The 23776-nt window shown below is 53.5% G+C and overlaps 2 protein-coding genes across 6 annotated transcripts; both read left to right on the plus strand.

The window, feature by feature from the left end:
* The first annotated feature begins 376 nt into the window (after nucleotides 1–376).
* Nucleotides 377–5767, plus strand: Gpr162 (G protein-coupled receptor 162). 3 transcript variants are annotated; one of them, XM_085839920.1, is made up of 5 exons: nucleotides 377–783; nucleotides 2315–3619; nucleotides 4228–4408; nucleotides 4785–4942; nucleotides 5214–5767. In XM_085839920.1, exons 2-5 carry the CDS (start codon nucleotides 2753–2755, stop codon nucleotides 5763–5765), a joined length of 1758 nt encoding a protein of 585 aa, XP_085696046.1. In that variant the 5' UTR covers nucleotides 377–783; nucleotides 2315–2752; the 3' UTR covers nucleotides 5766–5767. The 3 variants fall into 3 exon arrangements, with proteins under 3 accessions (XP_085696046.1, XP_029334697.1, XP_021021300.1); XM_029478837.2 differs by having other exon boundaries at nucleotides 380–783; nucleotides 4228–4417; nucleotides 5182–5486; XM_021165641.3 differs by having other exon boundaries at nucleotides 389–783; nucleotides 4228–4417.
* A 197-nt stretch (nucleotides 5768–5964) lies between these two features.
* On the plus strand, nucleotides 5965–22893 carry P3h3 (prolyl 3-hydroxylase 3). 3 transcript variants are annotated; one of them, XM_085839918.1, is made up of 17 exons: nucleotides 5965–6093; nucleotides 6273–6365; nucleotides 6523–6589; nucleotides 8322–8474; nucleotides 9140–9335; nucleotides 9441–9572; nucleotides 9965–10101; nucleotides 11208–11297; nucleotides 13149–13201; nucleotides 13295–13362; nucleotides 13531–13655; nucleotides 18136–18237; nucleotides 18500–18650; nucleotides 18838–18955; nucleotides 19064–19139; nucleotides 22060–22200; nucleotides 22355–22893. In XM_085839918.1, the coding sequence occupies exons 3-17, from the start codon at nucleotides 6527–6529 to the stop codon at nucleotides 22520–22522; spliced, it is 1773 nt and encodes a 590-aa protein (XP_085696044.1). In that variant the 5' UTR covers nucleotides 5965–6093; nucleotides 6273–6365; nucleotides 6523–6526; the 3' UTR covers nucleotides 22523–22893. The 3 variants fall into 3 exon arrangements, with proteins under 3 accessions (XP_085696044.1, XP_085696045.1, XP_085696043.1); XM_085839919.1 differs by lacking the exons at nucleotides 5965–6093; nucleotides 6273–6365 and having other exon boundaries at nucleotides 6508–6589; XM_085839917.1 differs by lacking the exons at nucleotides 5965–6093; nucleotides 6273–6365; nucleotides 6523–6589 and adding an exon at nucleotides 6684–7233.
* The last annotated feature ends 883 nt before the right edge of the window (nucleotides 22894–23776 follow it).

Here is a 23776-nt window from a genome sequence, read left to right on the forward strand (position 1 = left end):
CAGAGAGACTACACGGTGATGTATGGGAAAAGAAAGAGACTATGAGAAACCATGTGTGGCAATTGTGCGTGTCCCCATCCTAAGTGTCTGCTTGCATTCCAGGAAGAGAAAGAGGTGTACGCAGGTGCACAAAAAGCCCACTTCTTTTCTTGATCCGAGCAAGCACTTCCAACTTCACAAGCGATCTCAGCTGGCATCGCAAGCCCCTTTAGCTTCTAGCAGGCCTTCATGCGGGGCTCCTCTGAGCTCTACCCAAGAACAACCCTCACAAGGATGCACACAGTGACACACGGTGACACACGCTTCCTCCTCCCTGAACAGCTAGCTCCTTGGTCCCTAACAACACCAGCTGCCTCTTCGGGCTCATTCGTGTTGAAAATCCGGGATGGGGTGGGGGCAGGACACCAACCGCTTCACCAATGAAGCCCGCTCCCCGCCGTCCTCCTCGCCCCCTCCCTCCCCGTGCCTTCCTTGCCCCTCCTCCTCTAAGTCACCGCCGTCCAGTTTCCCCGCCCCACCCTCGCCACCCCCGACCCCAAGACTGGTCAGCGGCTCCCTAACCCCGGGCTCCCAGGCTGATGACCCTGGGAGACAGGGGCCTCGAGGGGCCGCAAACTAGCGCGCCGCGGGCTGAGCCCGAGAGGCCAGGCTGGGGGGAGGGAGGCCCGGAGGGAGGGAGTGAAGGAAGGAGGAGGGCTGGCGAGCTGGAGCAGGCAGGCGGCGGGAGCCCGGGCGAGCCTCGTCGGGAGTGCGTCTCCTCGGCAGAGCAGGACGCAGCCAGAGGTAAGTGGACCCCTGCCCGGTCCCCCGCGTGTCTCCACTCCCCCACCCCACCCCGCCCCGCGAGCTGCCTCCGCGCCCCTCCTCCCGGCCCTCCTCCCCAGCCACCTGCTGTTTCTGCCCTAGAGAACACCCTAGGTGACTGGAGGGAGGAGCCGCCTGACCTTATCCCATCAAGGCGAAGGGCGAGGGACCCCTGTCGGCCAGAAAGCCCCCAGTCTTCCTCCTCCCATTCCCTTTGCTCTCTGTCCTTCACCCCCTTCTCTCTGTCCTTCACGTCTTTCTTCTTCCCTCCCTTTCTGACTCTCCCTCTCTTTCTTTCGGAACCACCAACTGGGTCTGGGGGGTGGGATGAGGGTGAGTGGGAAGGGGTCCAAAGGCTGTAAGGGAGGGCAGTGGGGGGCATCCGGACCTATTCCCTACACCTCCTCCTGGCTGTCCATTGCCATGGCAACTAGGATGTACTGGGCTAGGGGGGAAGAGACAAAGATGGGGGTGGACTGGGACCTCTGGGGGAGAGCTAGGGTCTAAGGTTCTTCGCAGGAAATGAACGGTGGCACAGCTGTGCCCCACTTTCCCCGTCTGCCCCAAAGCCATCACACCGGTCCTTACAGCTCTAGTCTGTTCAGTGTTGCACTTGGTTTCCTAGTGCCTTCCCCAGCTCTCCCTGAACCATATCACTAAGACCAGAACCCTCCTGCTCTCTCCCAACAGAGGGAAACTGAGGCTCTGGGCCAGGGGAGGAGACCCAAAGTCTCCTAGTGAGGTCAGCCAGCCTATTTAAGGTCTACCCCCTCCCCATCACTATTCCCAGGCTCCCTACCTCCATCCTCCTCCTTCCCACCCACCTCCCTCCAATATCTCCGCCTCGGGGGCCTCTGGACCTTTCCGTCTATTTCCAGATACTACCACTTTCCCCCCTCTTTCTCTCCTGCTCAAACTCTCCTCCTTCTCCCTAGTTCCCCCTCTTTCCATTTCTGGATGCTTCTGATGTCAGTGGCTTCCCCGCCTTCAGGTTCCCTAGCTACAACCCCCCACCCCCACCCCAGTCTCAGTCTCCTTCCTCCCATTTTCCTTAGGTAGCTGAAGGGGTGAAAACCCAGGCTTAGATAAGTAGGCTGAGCACAAAGTCCAGGAGAATAGCATGCAGGAGAAGGGCTCCCGCTTTAATGTGAGTCCCCAAGGAGGAACTCATCACACCGTCTGTCTCCCATTAGCAAATGAAGAGAGACCTAGGGACATGGATACAGGGCTGGGTAGTTCTGAGCATGGGCTATTATAAGCACAAAACCTGGAATTCCAAAGCAGGGAGAAAAGGCTAAAAGGAATGGAGACCCTTCCATGTAGTCTGCAAGTAGATGAGGTCTTATGCCTGAGGGTAAGGGGGCATCTGACTTAAGGCAGGGGAATGCTCTGAATGACCCCAGCGACCCTCAGCATCAGTCATTTCATCAGTTACAAGGGAAAGGGGGTACAAGTGAGCCAAGCACAGCACAGGCCTAATGCTTGCTCCTCATCTCATCCTCCCTCACAGCTTGTCCAGGTGACTGAGCTCCACCCCTGTGCACCAAGACACCCCACCCCCACCCCCACTGGTCAAGCCTCGCTGGAGAAAGAGACCGGGAAGTCCCAGCATGAGAATCAGAGCTGCCCAGCCAGATTCATAGATGGGGAAGCAGCCTGCTTGCCTCCCCCATCAATTACAGGGATAACTGAGAAAAAGCCCCACCCAGTATGGAGGCTGAGGACTACTGCCTCTATTAATTCCCTGCCTTCTCCCCTGCCCTGCCCACCTGGCCTTAGCTGGGTCACTCATGCAATGCTGAGAAGTAAGGAAGACTTGGGGTCAGCTTGCCTGGCTACCAGGCAAGGACTGTGGGCATCATGGGGGTGTGTGTGAGCGGGGCTCCAGGGTGAGACCTAGCCCCCGCCCCCAGGAATTCAAGGGGGTGGGGGTGGGGCCAAGGATAGAATGGCTCGGGGAGGGTTGGGGGCAGAAGAGGCCTCCCTACGCTCAAACGCATTGTCCTGGCTGGCCTGTGGGCTCCTGGCCCTGCTGGCCAACGCCTGGATCATCCTTAGCATCTCGGCCAAACAGCAGAAACACAAGCCGCTGGAGTTACTGCTCTGCTTCCTGGCCGGTACTCATATACTCATGGCGGCTGTGCCCCTTACCACCTTTGCTGTGGTGCAGCTCCGGCGCCAGGCTTCCTCTGACTATGACTGGAACGAGAGCATCTGCAAGGTCTTTGTGTCCACCTACTACACGCTGGCCCTGGCCACCTGCTTCACGGTCGCCTCGCTCTCCTACCATCGCATGTGGATGGTGCGCTGGCCCGTTAACTACCGCCTCAGCAACGCCAAGAAGCAGGCACTGCATGCCGTCATGGGCATCTGGATGGTCAGCTTCATCCTCTCCACGCTGCCCTCCATCGGCTGGCACAACAACGGGGAGCGCTACTATGCCCGAGGCTGCCAATTCATAGTCTCCAAGATCGGCCTCGGTTTTGGTGTCTGCTTCAGCCTCCTGCTTCTTGGGGGCATTGTCATGGGGTTGGTCTGTGTGGCTATCACATTCTATCAGACACTGTGGGCCCGGCCCCGGAGGGCTCGGCAGGCCCGGAGAGCGGGGGGCAGTGTGGGAGCCAAAGCAGGGGGGCTGGGGGGGCTGGGTACCCGGCCAGCTTTTGAGGTGCCAGCCATTGTGGTGGAGGATACTCGAGGGAAGCGTCGGTCCTCGCTGGATGGCTCTGAATCTGCCAAGACATCCTTGCAGGTCACCAACTTGGTCAGCGCCATCGTCTTTCTCTATGACTCACTCACGGGGGTGCCCATTTTGGTGAGATTGAGGTCCTTCAACCTTTTTTTAATATACAGGGCCTTCCAGTTCTACCAGCCACGCAAAAGCTCCGTCTCCAGTCCCGGCATCTACCGTCCTCTCCTCTGTCTGTCTCCTGATATTTGGGGTTCCCTGTCTCAGTCCTCACCCACCACTACTCAATCCCCCAGCTCCTTTGACCATTCCTTGCTTCCACTTCTATTCTTCAGCTCCGCAGGCCCTGTCACTCTTCAACCTGTCACATGGCTAGCTGCCCTGAGCCTTTATCTATTCCCTGATTCTCCCTGGAGAATCATTCTCTGAGCACTCCTGAGTGGAAATGAGTAGAAACCCCAGGCTCACCCGACCATACTATCCTGGCCCGACTCCTGGGTTCCTCTGTCTTTGACTTTCTTGGAGTCTCACTCTCCTCCCACCCCCATCTCTCCCACCCCGCTCAAGCCCCCCACACCAGGGATTTGTTTATAGCACTTCTCCCCTTTCATCATTCAGCCCCTTCCGGAGGCTCACCTGCCTCCCTTCCTAATCCCTTGCTTTAAGGGTGGGTATCAGGCTTAGGTGGGGCCTGGGCTCTCAAGCCTGACCAGCCATTGCCTATTCCCCGTCAGGTGGTGAGCTTCTTCTCCTTGAAGTCAGACTCAGCTCCGCCATGGATGGTGCTGGCAGTGCTGTGGTGCTCCATGGCACAGACACTGCTCCTGCCCTCCTTCATCTGGTCCTGTGAGCGCTACCGTGCAGATGTGCGCACAGTGTGGGAGCAGTGTGTGGCGATCATGTCCGAGGATGACGGTGATGACGGTCAGAGGAGGGACGGGGCCTTTTCTTTCCTGGACAGCTACCTCTATTTTCTGTCCTTTCTACTGCCCTTCTCCTTGAGGAGACGTGCTGCCCTGGGGTGCCCCCTGCTGGACTAAGCTGGAGCCAACTCCAGGCTCCCTCTAGCCTGATGATGCTTGTCCATCCAAGCCCTGCTTCCTTTGATGAGCCTTTCACTAGGCTTCTGCTCCTCTCTGGAAGCCTATGCCAGCCAGCTTGGTCCATGCCAAACAGGGATTGGGGCTTACAGACTGATGGGAGCCAAAGGGTCCTCCTGGACTTTATGAAGGGCATGGGGAGAGGGTAGGTCTTCTCTGCCTGTAACCACTGGGCTCCTCCTCTCTCCTAGATGGCACCTGTGACGACTACACAGATGGCCGAGTGTGCAAAATTCGCTTTGATGCTAACGGGGCCACAGGGTCAGGGAGTCGGGACCCCACCCAGGTGAAGCTGCTGCCTGGGCGGCACATGCTCTTCCCACCGCTGGAGAGAGTACACTACTTACAGGTACGGAACAGAAGGACTCACCGCCATTCTGGTCCCCAGCACCACTGCTCTATGGCTTTGGACTGCAGGGTACCCTAGGGGGTCAGGTGAAGGAGAGACAAGAGGAAGAAAGTTTCCCTCAGGTCTCTCAGAACCAGGTTTGCCCACTAGAGTAAACGCGTTGGAGAAAAGGAAGAGTATGAAGCCATCTTGCAGAGTCCCCACCTTGGTTCCTGTCACCTCTACCTTTGTCTCTGCAGCATCTCCAGGTCTCACCTGCTCCTCTTCCCAGGTCCCGTTGTCCCGACGATTATCTCACGATGAGACCAACATCTTTTCTACTCCTCGGGCACCAGGCTCCTTCCTGCACAAGTGGTCCTCATCGGATGATATCCGGATCCTCCCAGCCCAGAGCCGAGCCCTCGGAGGCCCTCCGGAATACCTGGGACAGAGACACAGGCTGGAAGATGAGGAGGACGAGGAAGAGGCTGAAGGCGGGGGCTTAGCCAGCCTTCGCCAGTTTCTAGAAAGTGGGGTTCTGGGATCGGGTGGGGGACCCCCACGAGGTCCTGGTTTTTTCCGGGAGGAGATCACCACCTTCATCGATGAGACACCTCTGCCTTCTCCAACTGCGTCACCAGGACCCTCTCCTCGTAGGCCTAGGCCGCTGGGTTTTTCACCTCGACGGCTCTCCCTTGGGTCTCCGGATAGCCGAGCCGTTGGACTTCCTTTGGGGTTAAGTGCAGGAAGACGCTGTTCCCTGACTGGGAGCGAAGGGAGTTCAAGGGCTTGGGGAAGACCCTGGGGGCCAGGCAACCCCATCTTCCCCCAGTTGACCCTGTGAGGCCGCATGGGCCTGCTTCACTGGAGGGGGCGGGCGGGGCACGAGCGAGTGAGTATGCCTCATCCTGGCCCTGAGTCTATGGCAGCTGCCTCCAGGGAGATGGGGGGTGGGGGCTACATCCGGGCTCTAGAGCCCCAGCTCTCTCCCATCCAAGTGACCAGATACCCAACTCACCCGTCTTCACCCCTAGCAAAATGTATTAAAAGGCTGAGTTGCCGTGGAAACCTTGATGTTCAGCGTCTGCGGGGAGTGGGGACAAATGCTCAGTGGCTTGGGCGAGGGAAAGTGGCTGATAGAGGACAAACCGGATAAAGGACAGGGGGAAAAGGTATAGAAAGAGATGGCCCAATACGACGCAGACAGACATAGGAGAAATGGGCATAGGAGTGTATGATCCTGGGGTGGAGCATGGGACTGGAGTGTGTTAGTTTGAGTGGGAAGGATCTTTGCTTAAATTAGTAAAAACTGTTCAACTCTCATCTCCCCTAAATGCGTCTGGGCGCTCAGTTTCTGAGTAGAAAAGTTTTGGTGCCAGAATTGGTGTCCCAAACTCGGAGTCACCCTCTTCCAGGCAGCGTTTCGAAGATCCATCTTCACATGGTGGGTTGGCAGGAGCGTGGGTAGATGAACGTGTGAGGGGCGCCCACAATCCTTTTCCAGGATTCAAGGATAGACGGAAACGAAGTTACCCCCACGTCACAGGCCAGGAGCCCTATTTCACCCTTCTTTCTCCATTTCCCTTTCTTACCCACACTAGACCCATGTGTCCCTCGGAATTCTCGCTCCGTCTCACTTCGGTTTTCCAAGCGGCAGGCCTAAATCCAGTAGGTTTCTTCGGCATCACTCATTCCCTCTCTCTTCCTCTTCTCCATCTCTCCTTCCTTCTCCTCCCCCTGCTCCCCCTCCTTCCTCTCCCTCCCTCCCTCCCTCCAGTCTCCGCATTTCCCTTCGGCGGTGGGCCCGCGGCTCCGGCACCATGCTCCGGCTCCTGGGGTTGTTGCTTTTGCTGCTGCTGCCTCCCCCGGGGTCCCCCGAGCCTCCCGAGCCCCCGGGCCTGGCTCAGTTGTCACCGGGGTCGCCTCCCCAGGCCCCCGACTTGCTCTACGCGGACGGGCTGCGAGCCTACTCGGCCGGGGCTTGGGCGCCCGCAGTGGCGCTGCTGCGAGAGGCGCTGCAGAGCCGGGCGGCACTGGGCCGCGCGCGCCAGGAGTGCGGGGCGAGCTGCGCGGCCGAGCCGGGCGCTGCGCTCCCCGCCCAGCTCCTCGGAGCCCCGCATCCTGTCTCCCGGCCCGGGGTCTGGGAACCGCTGCTCCTGCGCGCCACGCTCCGCCGCGCCGAGTGCCTGACCCAGTGCGCAGCGCGGAGGCTGGGCCCGGGGGGCGCGGCGCGGCTCCGCGTGGGGAGCGCGCTGCGGGACGCCTTCCGCCGGCGGGAGCCTTACAACTACCTGCAGAGGGCCTACTACCAGGTGCGGGGGCCGGCCAGGGTGCTACCCCAAGCCTACTGACTGTCTTACTCGGAGCTGACCAGGAGAGGGCAGGATGCTCGCCGCCCGGACTCGGGGGTGGAGCCTTGGGGGGCGGATAACGGAGTTCTACTCTTGTGTGGGTACCACTGAAACGTGGCCAGGACTTGCGATGGCTGCAGAGGGAGGGTCAAGAGAGAGCGGGACAAGGGGGCGTGGAGAACGTGTCAAATTAGAATGAAGAGGAGTGGGAGTAGACCGAATATGTTGGGAGGGCTCCGCAGTTTTATTTTAGCGGGTCTAGGTGAATGAATGCAACCCTTCAGATACGAAGAGCAGATGGAGAGGGGCCCCAAACCAGCCATACACACACACACACAGACACACACACACACACAGACACACACACACACACACACACACAGAGAGAGAGAGAGAGAGAGAGAGAGAGAGAGAGAGAGAGAGAGGCAGAGAGAGTGCATGTGTTCGTTCAGGAGTGGGCGTTTGAGTAGGAGCTTTCTCTTGGGGAAGAATCGAGCTTCGGAAAGGCTGAAGGAGCGGGGCTAGTTTGCAGAAGGAAGTACAGCTGAGGCTGGAATCTGGGTCTGTGGCAGTAGACAGTGTGCAGTTTCCAGAACGGTAGCCGATGCCTACGTGGCTGGAGGCGGGAGGGGCTCTAGTTACACACACCTCAGCCCAGGGTCCTAGAGGCCTCAGATTCTCATCATTCAAGGTCTCCCCGCTCCCCCGCCCCTCCCCCATCTACTTGAGCCTCTCATTTCGTTGTCTCCAAAACAGAGATCCTGGGGCCTTCAGCCTGTGGCCCACCCACGCTAACGCTTCCAGATCTTCTTTCTGTACCAGAGTCCTGGGGAGCCCAACATTCTGGCTCCCCAGGGATCTGGTGGTTTCCAGTTTTGATTGGCTAGGCTGCCATAAGGCTCTGGGGGAGGCTGGTGAAGGATAGAGGTCCAAAATCCCACCTCCACCCACCATACACACACACACTACCACCACCCCATGCACACACATGCGCCCGCGCCCGCGCACACCCCTCTGGACTCTCATATCTCATCTCTTTGGATCCTTAGTTGAAGAAGCTGGACCTGGCAGCTTCTGCAGCACACACTTTCTTTGTGGCAAACCCAACACACCTGCAGATGCGGGAAGACATGGCTAAGTACAGAAGGATGTCTGCAATCCGACCCCAGAGCTTCCGGGACCTGGTGACGCCCCTATACTGGGTGAGGTCCTCAGTGCTGGCTGAAATCTGCCAACTCCAGCCTGTGCAGTTTGAGCGTATCTGGGTACCGCTCCTTGGCGGCACTGGGTGAGGAGTCTTTCCCTAGCACCCAGTTTCCTCAGTGGTCACTAAAGTGTGCCATTCTAGCGTTCTGATTCTGAGGCCACACCTGTTCTTCCTCTGGGTGTATGAAATACCATACAGATTTCCATGTTCCAAATAAGCTCATTTCTTTTCCACCTCCCTAACTTTCTTTTTGAAACAGGGTCTCACTGTGTAGACCTGGGCTGGCCTGGAACTCACTATGCAGACCAGGTTGGCTTCCAAGTCAGTAAGATCCGATTGTCTCGGCCTCCTTTGTGCCAGGTTAAAAGCATATGTCACCATGCCCCCCCCTTTTTAAAGAATTATATATTTATTTTATGTATGTGAGTACACTGTAGTTGTGTTCAGACACACCAGAAGAGGGCATCAGATCCCATTACAGATGGCTGTGAGCCACCATGTGGTTGCTGGGAATTGAACTCAGAACCTCTGGAAGAGCAGCAGTGCTCTTAACCTCTGAGCCATCTCTCTGGCCCGTCACCATGCCCCCCCCCCCAGTTTTATTTAGTACCTCCCCCCCCCCACTAATCTCTGGTGACTAGGTGTCCCATGTCCCCACAGGCAGCTTATGACACTGGCCTGGAGCTTCTGGAGCAACGGGAGGTAGCACTGGCTCTACCCAAACTGGAGGAGGCCCTGCAGGGGAGCCTGGCCCACATGGAGAGCTGCCGTGCTGCCTGTGAGGGGCCTGAGGAGCACCAAGGGGCTGAAGAAGAGGGAGAAGGGAGCCAGGGGGGCCTGTATGAAGCCATTGCAGGTGAGGGAGGGGCTGGACGTGTGCTGTGGGAGAGCGGCGATGTCAGAGATAGACCGACCGGAGGAGGACTGCACACAGCCTAAGGCTCATCTGGGTTCTCTGCAGGACACTGGATACGGGTTCTGCAGTGCAGGCAGCACTGTGTGGCAGACACGGCCACCCGTCCTGGTCGCAGCTTCCCTGTCCAGGACTTCCTCCTCAGCCAGCTGAGAAGGCTGCACGAGGCATATGCTCAGGGTCAGCATGGGAAGGATGGAGCCTGGGAGTCAAGATTTGTATCTGATGCCATTCTCAGCCGCATCTATCTATCTCTCCTGTCCCTCTGACTCTGCATTGCTAATTTCACTGTCAGGACCTCTGGGGACCTCAGCTTCAGGATGGTGTCCTTTGGCACCATTGTGCGAAGCTCAGGAGATGGCTTACTGCCTCCTTCAGCTCTGGTTGCTTCTCCCTTCCCTCTCATTTTCTCTCTGATTCCTCTTCTTTGAACTCTGCCATTGAAGGTAGGTTTGAAAGAATCGCTGGTTGGGCACAGCCCAAAGTGGGGCTGGGACTTCCTGGAGTTGGCAGTCTTCCCAGGTGACCTTTATTCTGTCTTGTTTGTTTCTGACCCCTTCCTCCAACTGCAGTAGGGAATGTGTCTCAGGCCATGGAAAATGTCCTGAGTGTCCTGCTCTTCTACCCAGAGGATGAGGCTGCCAAAAAGGCTCTGAATCAGTATCAAACTCAGTTGGGAGAACCAAGACCTGGCCTGGGACCACGAGAGGTAACCCCTCCCCCCACACTCACAGATAGGTAGGGCTTGGAACAAGGCAAACATCCAAGAGTGGGTGGCCTAGATGTTATACTTTATTTGGCTTGTTTACTTCATTTTATCTATCTATCTATCTATCTATCTATCTATCTATCTATCTATTATTTGTTTCATTTTATTTGTTTGCATGTATGTGCTCTATATATGTGCTCTCAAAGGTCAGAAGAGGGCATGGGGCCAGTGTGGTGGTACACTCCTTTAATCCCAGCAGTTCAGAAGCTGGAGACAGACAAGTCTCTGAGTTCAAGGCCAGCCTTGTCTACAGAGTGAATTCCAGGACAGCCAGGGCTACGTAGAGAGATCTTATCCTAAAACAACATCAGCAATAACAACAAAAGACAGTGTGGTATGGAATGGAATGGAAATTCCTGGGATGGAGTTAGGATGGTTGTGAATCACCAAGTAGGTGCCGAGAACTGAACCTGGGTCCTCTTCAAGATAAACAAGTGCTCTTAATTACTGAAACATCATCTGTCTGTCTGTTTGTGTATTTATTTATTTATTTTTAGACAGGATCTCAGTGTGCAGCTCTGGCTGGCCTTGAACTTACTATATACACCAGGCTGGCCTGGAATTAACAGTGATCTGCCTGCCTCTGCCTCCCAAGTGCTGGGCTATTAAATGTATAAGACCACACTGAGCTCATTCTAGCTTCTTACTCAAGTTTTTTAGTCACTGAAGAGGTACCCAAAGCTAGGTTCTGACTTTTCTGCCTTAGCTCCCTGCCTCCACATATTAGGTTGTACTTACTTGGGAGTCTATCCCCAGAAGTATTCTCTTCCCTTAATCTTATGTTTGCCTAATGTACACACACACACACACACACACACACACACACACACACACTCATGCACTCACGCATGCTCACACTTACAGAGTCTCCTGGGTACTCTCTTACTTGAGCCCAGACACTGAAGATTGAACCAACGCAGCATCGGAGTTGGTGAGGGCTCTCAAGAGCATGCGAATATCTCATACAAGCCAGGGCTGCCCTCTTTTCCAGCTTTCCCTTCCTTCCTCCTTATATCTCCATTCTCCTCCATCTCTGCCCTGCTCAGGACATCCAGCGGTTCATCCTTCGCTCCCTCGGAGAGAAGAGACAGTTATATTACGCCATGGAGCATCTGGGCGCTAGCTTCAAGGACCCGGTAAACAGTTATGTTCTTCTCCCCAGAGGGAGGCACAGTAGTGCTTGATAGGATACGCTGCTGCAGCCCACAACAACGGTCCACTTGCCCACAGCCCTGCAGACTTAACTTACTCTGGCATCCCAGGTTCCCAGGGATCTCAACTGTGTGCCTGTAGTTAAAATGGCCAAGGGAGGGACTGGAAAGATGGATCAGTGGTTAAAGAGCACTGGCTGATCTTCCAGAGGACTTGGGTTCAATTCCCAGCACCTACATGGCAGCCCACAAGTGTCTGTAACTGCAGTTTCAGGGCATTTCACACCTTCACACGGACATACGTTCAGGTGAAACACCATAAAATAAAAATAAATAGTTTTTTTTTTAATGGCCACAGGATCATGCATGGCTAAGAATCGGTCTCTGCCACAAATACCTTCTGGTTACCAGTTTGCCTTTATCCCAGTTTCCTTACCTATAAATTGTACAGATCACACACATTCCACAATCCTTTGCTGAAGCCATGCCATCTGATAAAAAAAAAAAAAAAAGGAGTACAGAGCACATCACTGCCACTTCATCCATGACCTCCCTTTAGCCGGGAGGATGCAAGCGCAGTGCCAGCCTAACGAAGCTGGTACTTAACCCAGTAGATTTTTTTATTGACTTTTTGAGGGCTCGGATGGCTTAGTGATGAGTGCTCGCCTGGCAGACACAAATTCCCAGGGTTCTGTCTCCATCACTGCAAGAAGACAAAGAAAGGGAGGGAGGGAGGGAGGGAGACAGTGAGGGAGGGAAGAAGGGGGGGACAGTTTGCATTGGATAGTACTTTGTTGGAGGAGGGATGGGCTGTCACTCCCGCACTGATGGGGTTTCAGCTGTTATCCTGACCTCTTCCCAGCAGATGTCAACAGCACACAGATAGCCCCTAAATCATAAAATCGATAGTTTCCAGACGTTGTTTAATGTCCTCCGGTGGGGTGCTTCGAATCGCTCTCACTGAGAAATGTTGGCTAAAAGTGAGGGTTTTACAAAGCTGGTTTAAATCCTACTCTGCCACTTACCTGCTGTGTGAAGGAGACACTGTCATTTGGCCTTTCTGTGTCTCGGGCCATCAGCATCAGGGCATCAGAACTTTCTGCTTCGTTAGATTGTTATGAACTTTAAACCAAATCTCACTGCAAGTGTAAAGCCTTAGCGCCTGACAAACTGTAAGGGAAGTCACTGCTGATTACAGTCTTGTCTAGAACCCGAGGCTTTAGGCTGTTGTGGGTGAGCTAGGTCTGGCGCTGAGTCCAGGCTCTTCCACCTTTGCCTTCTTCCCTGGAATCGGGAAGAAGACCTTAATAAGGACCTTCAAATCACCCCCCACTCCCTGCCCCAAGAAACATATTTAACTTTATTTAGAAAAAAGGCTATTTATTTTATATATATGAGCACACTGTAGCTGTTCAGATGGTTGTGAGCCTTCATGTGGTTGTTGGGAATTGAATTCAGGACCTCTGCCTCCTCCGGTCCATCCATCCCCCTACCACCCCAACCCCCCATCTCCTGCTTGCTCAGTCCCTGTAGCTGTCTTCAGACACACCAGAAGAGGGCATCAGATCTCTCTCTCTTTTTTTTAAAGATTTATTTATTGTTATGTGTAAGTACACTGTAGCTCTCTTCAGACACACCAGGAGAGAGCATCAGATCTCATTGCGGATGGTTGTGAGCCACCATGTGGTTGCTGGGGTTTGAACTCAGGACCTTTGGAAGAGCAGTCAGTGCTCTTACCCGCTGAGCCATCTCACCAGTCCCGATCTTCAGAGTCTAACGTTTGGAATCTCAGGAGCTAGTCACAGAGGGTGAGGATGCTCTTCTTGACTATCACAGGATTCTTGGACCCCGGAGGCTCTCATCCCTAAGGCACTGAGAGAGAAGCTCAGGTAGGGTGCACCCCATGGTGGGGGCCACTTGGCCCAGGCTGGGAGGTGAAAGGGCGGGTCTGCACTGTCTCCTGAGTATGTCTCTCACCCGAGAGAGGATCAAGAGAAGAAGCCCTGGGACCATGAGCCTCCACAGCAGAAGCCCTTGGCTCACTGGAAGGGTGAGTTCCTTAATACATATGGGGGAGGGGCAGGAGGTGAGAGATGGGTAGGAGGGTAAAAGGGGGAAGTGGGAAGCTCAGGAGGCAGAAGCCTGAGGGGCTGGGATCTGCCAACTCCTGCTCTTCACTTGAGCCCCAGTGACATCACCCCAACCCTTTCTTTTGTAGATGCCCTTCTGATGGAGGGTGTGACCCTCACCCAGGACGCCCAGCAGCTGAATGGGTCGGAGCGAGCTGTGTTAGATGGGCTGCTAACTCCGGCTGAGTGTGGGGTTCTGCTGCAGCTGGCCAAGGTATGGATGATGGTGTGTGGTTCAGCCACCTGGTTAGGCACCTGCAGGCTCAGCCGCCTGCTCCTGTGTCCACTCAGGGCTCTGTCTGTCTTGAGTTTCTCTCTTTCTTTTTTTTTTTTTCCTCCAGTGTTTCAAGATAGGGCTTCTCTGTCTAGCCTTAGCTGCCTGGAGATCATTCTGTAGACCAGGCTGGTCTTGCTGGCTTCGAACTCATAGAAATCCACCTGCCTCTGCCTTCCAAGCACTGGGATTAAAGGCATGTGCCACTACCTCCTGGATTCAAGTTTCTCTTAAAGTCTGTACTTTTTCTCAGCAGTGGAAAAATTCTCTTTCCTCCATTTATTTATTTATTTATTTATTTATTTATTGCATAAACATGGTGAGTTTATTCATGATACAGTCTTCATATTACCTCATTTAAAGTTACTAGCCAGTAAAGTCTTTTTAAAGCTATATTGATGATGTGGAAACAGGCATAGCATGAAAACAAAGACTGCTCCTGGTTTTAGAGACTGTCCTGCTGTGGTGTTATCTTTTAACATTTTAGTGTTGGTTCTGGGTGAACCAGGGTGGCCTCTCCCTTGCGTTGTTCAACAGTTCTTCTGCCCTGATCCTGTTCTGACAGTGTCTCTCGTGTGTACAGCGTCCTCAGAAGGAGCTTTAACACATACTGCCCCATTTTTGAGAATTGGTCTCACTAGATAGACCAGGCTGGCCTTGAATTCAGAGAAAGATCCAGAGGTCTCCGCCTCTCGAGTGCTGGGATTGAAGGCCTGTGCCACTTCGACCAGCTCCTTCTTGATTTTTTGTTTGTCATCTCCTCAAACATTTTCTTAGAGCAAAAGCCACAGAGGAAGTGTTTCTGTTTCGGGTGACCACATTCAGGACAAATGTCTACATTGTTCTTAACTTAGCAAGGTCAGCAGGGCTGCTTCTCCTACACCTGTTAACTTCACTCCTATATCTGTTTTGGGAGCTGCCATCTGAAAGACACTATCTAAAAGGCTGGCACTGTGTATTCCCACGGGTACCATTTGCTAGCTCTGTGGGCATGGACAGACCCTGGATGGCTAACACCCACAGAGCTCTGCAGCAGCTTCCAGAGCTCCCGGAATGGTCCAGGGTTACCAGACCCAGGAGCTCCATCAGCCATGCAGGTGCCGTGTTCCTCTACTTGTGTGTGTGTTTTCTTGGCTTTTATTTTTTGAGACAACATTTCTCTGTACAACCTAGTTTTCCCGGAACTCACTTTGCAGACCAGGTTGGCCCTAAATTCACAGAGATCTGCATGCTTCCACCACCCAAGTGATGGGATCCAAGGTGTGGGCCACTACCGCCCAGCTCCTTTGCATCTTAATTTAGTTGATATAGAGAGTGTGAGTGTTCTTTTTTTTTTTAAGATTTATTTATTTATTATATGTAAGTACACTGTAGCTGTCTTCAGACACTCCAGAAGAGGGCGCCAGATCTCGTTACGGATGGTTGTGAGCCACCATGTGGTTGCTGGGATTTGAACTCTGGACCTTCGGAAGAGCAGTCGGATGCTCTTACCCACTGAGCCATCTCACCAGCCCAAGAGAGCGTGGGTGTTCTTACTGAGACAGGGTCTTGCTATGTTGCCCAGGCTGGCCTAATAAATTCAGGATCCTCCTATCAGCACCCCATCTCCCCTTCAGTGCTAAAGGACAGCCTTGTAGGTGTATGGCCCCACACCTGGCCAGAGTGCGTATGCTTTACAAAGATTAGGAAGAAAAGACAAAATGGAAGGCTCCCTGGTTACCTGAAGTTCTGATGGGGTTCAGGAGTCCTTTCCCTGGCCTTTCATCCTCCCCTGGTTTGGGCTGAATGACCCACACTCACATGTTGAAGCTGCCATCCCATGATGCTTCCTTCAGGCCTCACTCAGTACATATTCACGGAGTACCTGCCGTGGCCTAGATTCTAGTTGGAGGTGGAGGAGCAGAAGCTGCCCGTTAGAGTCATGTATATAGAGGGAAACCGACATATATAGAGGGAAACCGACATGGAGACATGATGGAGCCGGTGGTGAGTGTAGAAAAGAAGTGTGTACTGTCCGAACAGAAACACCGACGTAGGCAGTTCATCAGAGGGTTGATGTTCCAGTTCAATCCTACACCAGTCTTGCTGTGATCTGCAGTGCTAAAAAGTCAAAATCAGGGTATTGCACACACTAGGCAAGCACGTTGCAGGAGGAGGAAAGGGGAAGAAGAGGAGGAGGAGGAGGAGGAGGGGGGAAAGGAGGAAGAGGAGGAAGCGGAGGAGGAAGAAAGAACAAGGTGTTTTCCAGGAACTGCAGTAAAACACAGATTGAAAGTGTGGACTTCCGGGCGTGGTGGCGCACACCTTTAATCCCAGCACTTGGGAGGCAGAGGCAGGCAAATTTCTGAGTTCGAGGCCAGCCTGGTCTACAAAGTGAGTTCCAGGACAGCCAGGGCTACACAGAGAAACCCTGTCTCAAAAAATAAAACAAAACAAATAAAACTAACCAACCAAACAAACAAAAACCAACAGATGAGGTATTTCTGTGACTTTGGGCAATTTACTTAAATGTCTGTGAGTTAGTTTCCCATCTGTAAAGTAGGACTGATCATAATGTTGTCCTGAGGGTTAAATAAGTTCGTACATTGAGAAGCCTTTTGGAGAATAAAGCAAGCAACGCAGGATGCACAGCTGCTGTTAGTTGGCAATTATCAAGACGGTACAGGGAAGAGGGAGAGAGCCCAGAGTGATGGCCTATCAGCAGACAGGGCCTTCTGTTCCCTACCAGGGAGTGTCAGCTTTATTGGACAGCTACTGCTGGATTTAAGCGATTCACTTGTGCCACTTGTGCGGACCATCCAAGCAAGTGCCGCATTCTGTAGACTCAGTGGCCCCCTCTAGTGGCGGTCTTTAGAAGGCAGTGGGAGGAACTTGGGAAGTATGAGGTTTTTGATAAAGAGGGGAACAGAGGAGACCGGCAAGGACTAAGAGGGTGACAGCAGAAGACTGAGAGGGTGACACCAAGGGTAGCCTCAAGTATCAGACGTCTTTTGGTTCCTTAACTCAGACTGGCCTCAGGACCTTCGCTTGTTTTCCCTTTCACATATCCAAGTGGCATCCTTGTGTTACTTGGTTTTAATTTACATGGCACCTCTTTAAGTATATGCAGACAAACACGTGTAAAAACCATAACCCTATTTAATGTTCTTCATATCACTTATCCCCATCGGAATTGGTTTTTCTGTGTATTTGTTATCCTAAAACAAACCCTGGGGATTGAGGTTGCCCTTATTCAATAGAGGGCTGGCCCACCTTGAACAAAGTCCTGGCTGTGATCTCTAGTTCCTCATGAACCAGGCGTGGGGGCACAGATCTGTAAGCGGCACTTAGGAAAGCTGAGGCTGGAGGAGCAGGAATGCAAAGCCATCCTTGGCTATCCTTAAAGTGGATACTTTAAGGTCAGCCCAGGCTACACGAGACACCACCTCTAAAAGCCCACAATGTTTATAGATGGACAGATGGACAGTTTGGTGTGGTGGAGATTGCTTAGCATGGGTTAGCCCCTCGGTTTGACCCCAGCACTGCAGAGGAGGAGGAAGAAGAGGTGTCAGCTTAGATGTCTTGCGTGACCAGGTGGACTCTCGGGCTGAGGTTTGTAAGCAGGGAAACTAGGGAGTGGCGCTTACACAGAGCTTCAACAAGTAGGCTGGAAAATGAATGTCTGCAGGAGGAAGATAGCTGCAAACTGGAGGCCAGACTGGGACACACAGTGATTTCCAGGCCAACCTTCACTACAGAATGGTACCCTGTCTCAAAAGAAAACAATCCCATAGGGCGACCCCGAGTGATGAATTATGGGAGGCAGGTGGCAATAGGGGTCTGGAGTTAGAGGCAGTGGAGTCATGGAGCCCATAGGTTCCCCAAAAACCATCAGTGGGACAAGCTCGGTGATGTCTCAACACCTCGTGCTTCCTATCAGAACTGGCCTGTCAGACTCCTGTCTCCCCAGAGAAGGGTGATGTACTTCCTTCCCCAGACTCTAGCTCTGTCTCTCCTTCAACCACTCTGACCATCTCTGGAGAGCATCCCTTCTTCCCCACTGTGGGATGCTCTCCAGGATAATGGCCACATTGTCCCCTTGGTAAGAGCATCCCAGAGCTTATCTTTGAGAGTGGCTCCTGCACATGCGCACAATGGAGCTTAGCGCCATCTAGTGACGGCAAATGTTATCACGGCTTCCCACAACTATCCAGAAAACCAGGACAGTTGCCATCCTCTGGGAAAGGGAAATGGCTGGGGTCAACTTAACCCTGTCTCTTCCGCACCTCTCTAATCCTATGGGCCATAGCTTAGGAAAAAGTCGCAAGGGGATTCTGGAAATTTCTCTTCAGCTCCAGGCATCGGAAAGGCCTGCAGAGGAGCCTGGTCCTGCGTGGTAGTGACGTCTGAGTGACTCAGTGTAAACCCCTTCTCTTTTTAGGATGCAGCAGAGGCTGGAGCCAGGTCAGGCTACCGTGGCCGCCGCTCTCCTCATAGTCCTCATGAACGCTTTGAGGGGCTCACGGTGCTCAAGGCTGCTCAGGTAAGAGGACGCCCTGTGACTGGTCTGGTGCTCAGAGTTTGAGAAGAGATGGCATATCAGGAGGCTGGATAGCAGGCCTGGGCTTCTGAGGAGGAGTCCCTGGGGACGAAGATCATATATGTCTCTGGGGACCAAGATCACATATTCTGAGACTTGGGGTCATGGAGTCGCTTGGTCCACTGGGCAGACTGTGGACCCACACTGAAGAGTAGTATCAGAGACATCTAGGCCTCCCTTCCCATGGCCTCTTTCCTGCCTGCAGCTGGCCCGGGCAGGGACTGTGGGCAGGCCAGGCGCTAAGCTGCTTCTGGAGGTAAGTGAGCGAGTGCGGAGTTTGACTCAGGTCTACTTTTCCCCGGAACGGCCACTGCATCTTTCCTTCACCCACCTGGTGTGCCGAAGTGCCATAGAAGGTAACCACCAGGGAACCCCCTCGCGCCGCCCATCTTCACTGCAGAAAGTCCCCCTCTGGCCTCACTGGGAGCAGGGAGCATCTCTGCTTATTTGTCACCCCAGGAGCTAAGGGCATCTGGGTGGGGTGAGCCCAGGGGGCCTGTGGTAGGGACCCTGATTCATTGGCTAGATCCATTGACATCCTAGGTGAACAAGAGCAGCGTATGGACCTGAGTCACCCGGTTCATGCAGACAACTGTGTCCTGGACCCCGACACTGGCGAATGCTGGCGGGAGCCCCCAGCCTACACCTATCGAGACTATAGGTGAGTGGCCAGTTTCTCTGGGGGAGGCGCAGGAAGGCACAAAGGCTGGCTGGCTGCAGGCCTGGGACTGGGTGGGGGCCTCACTGCCTCTTGCCTTTTACTTCCCAGTGGACTCCTCTACCTCAATGATGACTTCAAGGGAGGCGATCTGTTCTTCACGCAGCCCAACGCCCTCACTGTCACGGTATGGGGCTGGGGTGGAGGGCCCAGCTGTGGGGTCAGGATTCAAAACAGCAGCTCTCCAGAGGCAAATGCAGGGAAATGGCTGGGGCCACTTTAACCCTGGCTCTCCCTGCCTCTCTAGTCCTACTGGTCGAATGTTCAAGGCTTTCTGCAGAGGTCGACTGAGCCCCACAGGCAATCTCTAAGTGGTGTGCCCCCCCTCCCGTCTTCATGGTACGCCTTACCTCCTAAGGGTTGTCAAGTGTAGCTAGGTAAACGATATACACTTGGAGTTTAAACTATTGAGGAAGCCGAGGTTGGGGGAGTTCAAGGCCAGCCTGAACAATGTACCAAGACACCTTCTAACAAAAACAAAACACCAGCCGGTGAGGTAGCTCAGTGGGTAAAGGTGCATAGCCCTAAGCCTGACAACCGGAGTTTGCTCTCTCTAGAGCTGACATGGGAGAAGGAGAGAAGCAGTCTCTACAGTTCTCCTCTGCTGCAACACTCACCCCCCAGCCCCAACGAAAGCAGTAAAAACTCAAAACAAAACAAAACAAACAAAACAGGGAGGGACTGGAGAGAAGGCTCCGTGGTTAGGGACACCAGGCTGCTCTCCCGGAGGGTGTGGCTTGGTACCCAGCATCTACGTTCACAACCACCTCTAACTCTAGTTTCAGAGGATCTAATATCCTCTTCCAGCCTCTACAGGCACCAGGAATGCCTGGGGTATACAGACGTACATGGGGACAAAACATGCACATGAAATACAGTAATAAGCCGGGCGGTGGTGGTGCACGCACTCGGGAGGCAGAGGCCAGCCTGGTCTACAGAGTGAGTTCCAGGACAGCCAGGGTTACACAGAGAAACCATGCCTCAAAAAACCACCACCAACAAAAAAATTAATAAAAATTTTTTTGATTTACTTTATTTGTATGAGTACACTTGTCATTGTCTTCAGACACCAGGAAAGGACATCAGACTCCATTACAGATGGTTGTGAGCCACCATGTGGTTGCTGGGAATTGAACTCAGGACCTTTGGAAGAGCAGTCAGTGCTTTTAACCACTGAGCCATCTCTCCAGCCATATATATATATATATATATATATATATATATATATATATATATATATGATTTATTTATTTATTTATTTATTTATTTATTTATTTATTTATTATATGTGTGTATCTGTCTTCAGACACTCCAGAAGAGGGCATCGGATTTTTGTTACAGATGGTTGTGAGCCACCACGTGGTTGCTGGGATTTGAACTCAGGACCTTTGGAAGAGCAGTCGGTGCTCTTAACCGCTGAGCCATCTCACCAGCCCCAAAATATATTAAAAAAAACAAAAACAAAAACAACAAGAGAGCGTGAAACACAGCCTCTGGGGCCCCCGCAGAGCCCTGTGTCCCTATTCTAAGGATCTGACCATTTAACCCTACCTCCTCCATGGTGAGGCCCCAGTGGAGCTAGGGGCACAGGCACAGACAGGACCATTGGACTAGAGTTTATTTGGGGTTCTTAGCACTTCTGAGACTCCCTTTCCTAACTAAGGGTGACAATAGTACCTATTATTGTTGACATTGGTATTATTTTTATTGTTGCGGTTTATTGTTATTTACAGAGTCTTGCCACATAGGCCAGGTTAGCCTTGCTAGTAGTAGCCCCTGAGTGTCCCTGATACTATACTCTTCTATGTGGGTCTCACTGTGTAGCCAGGGATGCTTGGAACTTACTATGTAGACCAGGATGGCTTTGAACCACTGAGACCTGACTTTTTTTAACTCCCCAAGTGCTGGGATTAAAGGCGTGTGCCGCCATGCCTGGCTTTGCACACACACACATACTATGTGGCATGCAGGTGTGTGCACATGCTAGGACATGCGTATGTCACAGTGCACATGTGGCAGTCAGAACACAACTTCAGGTGCCATCCTCCTGTCTCTGCTTTACATCTGGACCTAGGAGTGTTGGGATTGCAGACAGGAGCGACTTCGCCTAGCTTTTCTGTGGGTTCTGGGGATCCGAACGTGGGCCCTCAGGCTTGCTCAGAAAGCCCTTACCTACTATGCCATCTTCCCAACGCTATGAGAAGTAATTTTTAAAAACGTTTGCTGATTTTACATGTGCATCTGTAAGGAGTGAGCAGGGGCGATGCACAGTGCTCACGGCATGTGTGCAAAGAACAGAGAACAACTTGCAGGAGCTGGCTCTCGCCTGCAACCACATGGCCTCTAGGGCTTGAACTCAGGTCGTTGATCTTGGTGGCAAGCGTCTTTGCCTCCTGAGCCAGCTCTCTGACCCCATAAAAAGTAATGTATGTAATATGCTTAGAAGAATGAGCCAGTACCTTGTGTTATTACTAACAGTCAATGAACGCTAGTTGTTGCTATTCTTCTATTGTCCTTCTTTGATCATGGAGACTTCTATTCCTGGGCCTAGAAATGGGGCAAGAAGAGGAGTAGACATGGTAGTATATACCTGTAATCCTAGCATTAGGGAGGCTGAGGCAGGAGTTCTGGGCTAGCCTGTGTTACACAGAGGAATTCTGCTTTACTCTTCACCCTAAAGCATGGACAGAAAGGAGCAGACGCTGTTTTGCACTCATGCACAATCTAGTGTTTTCTCAGGAGGAAATGCATTCACCCAAGGTCCTTGTCTCCTTCCATCCCTTCCAGGGCTGCCGCAGGGCCCTCAGATTTCTTCTCTCCAGTATCATGGAGTCAGGCAGGAAAGGTCAGGCTCTAGGATAGGGCACCAACAAGAGACCCTCCAAAAGGCTCTGCCCGCTTTGGCTTCCATGTTTGGCAGCCCCCGTTTTGCCTTTTTCCTTCCTGGCTTAGGGCCGGTTTCTCATTTGCCCTAAGCTCGTCCCCGAGTGAGAGGGGGGAAGAGTAAGAGAGTCAGGAAGCCTGATGCTGTGTTCCCACATCCTCAGGCTCAGGTCCGTCCTCGGTGTGGGCGCCTTGTGGCCTTCAGCTCTGGTGGCGAGAACCCCCATGGTGTATGGGCTGTGACTCGGGGACGGCGCTGTGCCCTAGCACTGTGGCACACGTGGGCACCTGAGCACAGTGAACAGGTAGGGAGGAAGAGGTGAGAGAGTGGGCAGGTGGGCAGGTGGTCACTGGAGAAGTGTGTGAGTGGGTGAGACCCCCAGCAAAGCTCTTGGGTGACTGAGATAGCCCAGGAGAGGTGGCTACAGGAGAATGAACCACAGTTCTCTCCATTCTCAGGAGTGGACAGAAGCCAAAGAGCTGCTGCAGGAGGAAGAGGAGGAAGAAGAGGAGGAGGAAGAAATTCTCAGCAGAGACCCTTCCCCAGAACCCCCAAGTCACAAGCTTCAGCGAGTCCAGGAGAAAGCTGGGAAGCCCCGCCGGGTCCGGGTCCGAGAGGAACTGTGAATGGCTGAGCCTGCTTCTCAGGATAAGGCCACTCAACTTGGGAAGGAACGGATGAGAAGGCCCTGGAGGATATCAGGAACATAGTAGCATGCCAAGTCTACCATCTTGGGGACCTACAAGGGCCACCAAGCCCTGGACTCACAAGCTTGCTACACAGACTTAGCCTACAGCACATCAGGCCCGGGAGCCAGGTCTGGCACCAGCTGAGGGACCTACAAGGTCCCCGGGACAGACAAAGATCACTATGCCTCCCTGAAAGGCATGTGGAGGAGTGCAGAGCAACTGATTCTAATAAGAAACACACAGAGGAGACAGGATCCATCCTCTTCCAACCTGTGCAATAAATAAAGATCATGAGGCTCTCCAGCCAAGGCCTGGTCTGCTCTATCCCAGTGGCTGCTGGAGGTGGGGTTGGTTAGGACTGGCCTGGGAGGGGACAGGTGGTGTCTTGGGGCCTCCCAGAGGTGGAGCCATGACAGCCCAGTGATTTGTCAGGGAAATCTCAGCCACCTGCTGCTTCATGCAAATAGCCACACACACCCCCCAGCCCCCGTGCCCCATCGCTGCCCGTGAGCCTCCAATTCTAAGCCATGCCATCCCTCCCCTTCTGGCTCCTACCTTCACCGGTCACTAAGACCCTGGGAGTCATGTGTGGGTGCATGAGGACAGACCCCAGAGAAGCAGGACACAGAGCTCTGTTCTCTTTTGTAGTCATTTCTTTGCCCACAACACAGGGGCACATGGGCCCAGCTCCCCCCACCCCCATCTCCCTGTCAACTCCCCCAACTAGGATCAGGCCCAGGGGCAGCTGGTCAGGGCTTGTCGAGAAAAGGGATTATCCAGCTCAGCCCATCTAATCTCAGCTTCTGCCTGGACCCTCCCCACCCCTCCCCACAGCCCTCAACGAGGAAGCATGGTTTGTAGTGTTGACAACAGGGTCATCTGTCACCCTCCTGTCCTGGCTCCTGGCCTGCTTGCTGAACAAGGCCACACTGCCAAGATCATGACCACAGGTTGGGGCTAGGGCTTGGGGAGGTCACTGGAGCTATGACTGCTCCTGTTCTACTTCCCCAAACGCAGCCAGTAATCCTCACGGCTTGTCTCTGATCCGTGGGCTGATGCTCTTATCTCCGCTGGCAGACTGACCGTGGACGCACCCCTCTATTCCCCCCCTTCTTGTGGCTGCATAAGGGGGGTGCTGCTCTTCTCTGGTTCACAGGCCTGTTTCCCACCCCTCCAGGCTGGCCCGGCCCG

This window comes from Mus caroli, unplaced genomic scaffold, assembly GCF_978045245.1.
Source record: "Mus caroli unplaced genomic scaffold, Mus_caroli_1 scaffold_7, whole genome shotgun sequence".
Taxonomy (NCBI): Eukaryota; Metazoa; Chordata; class Mammalia; order Rodentia; family Muridae; genus Mus; species Mus caroli.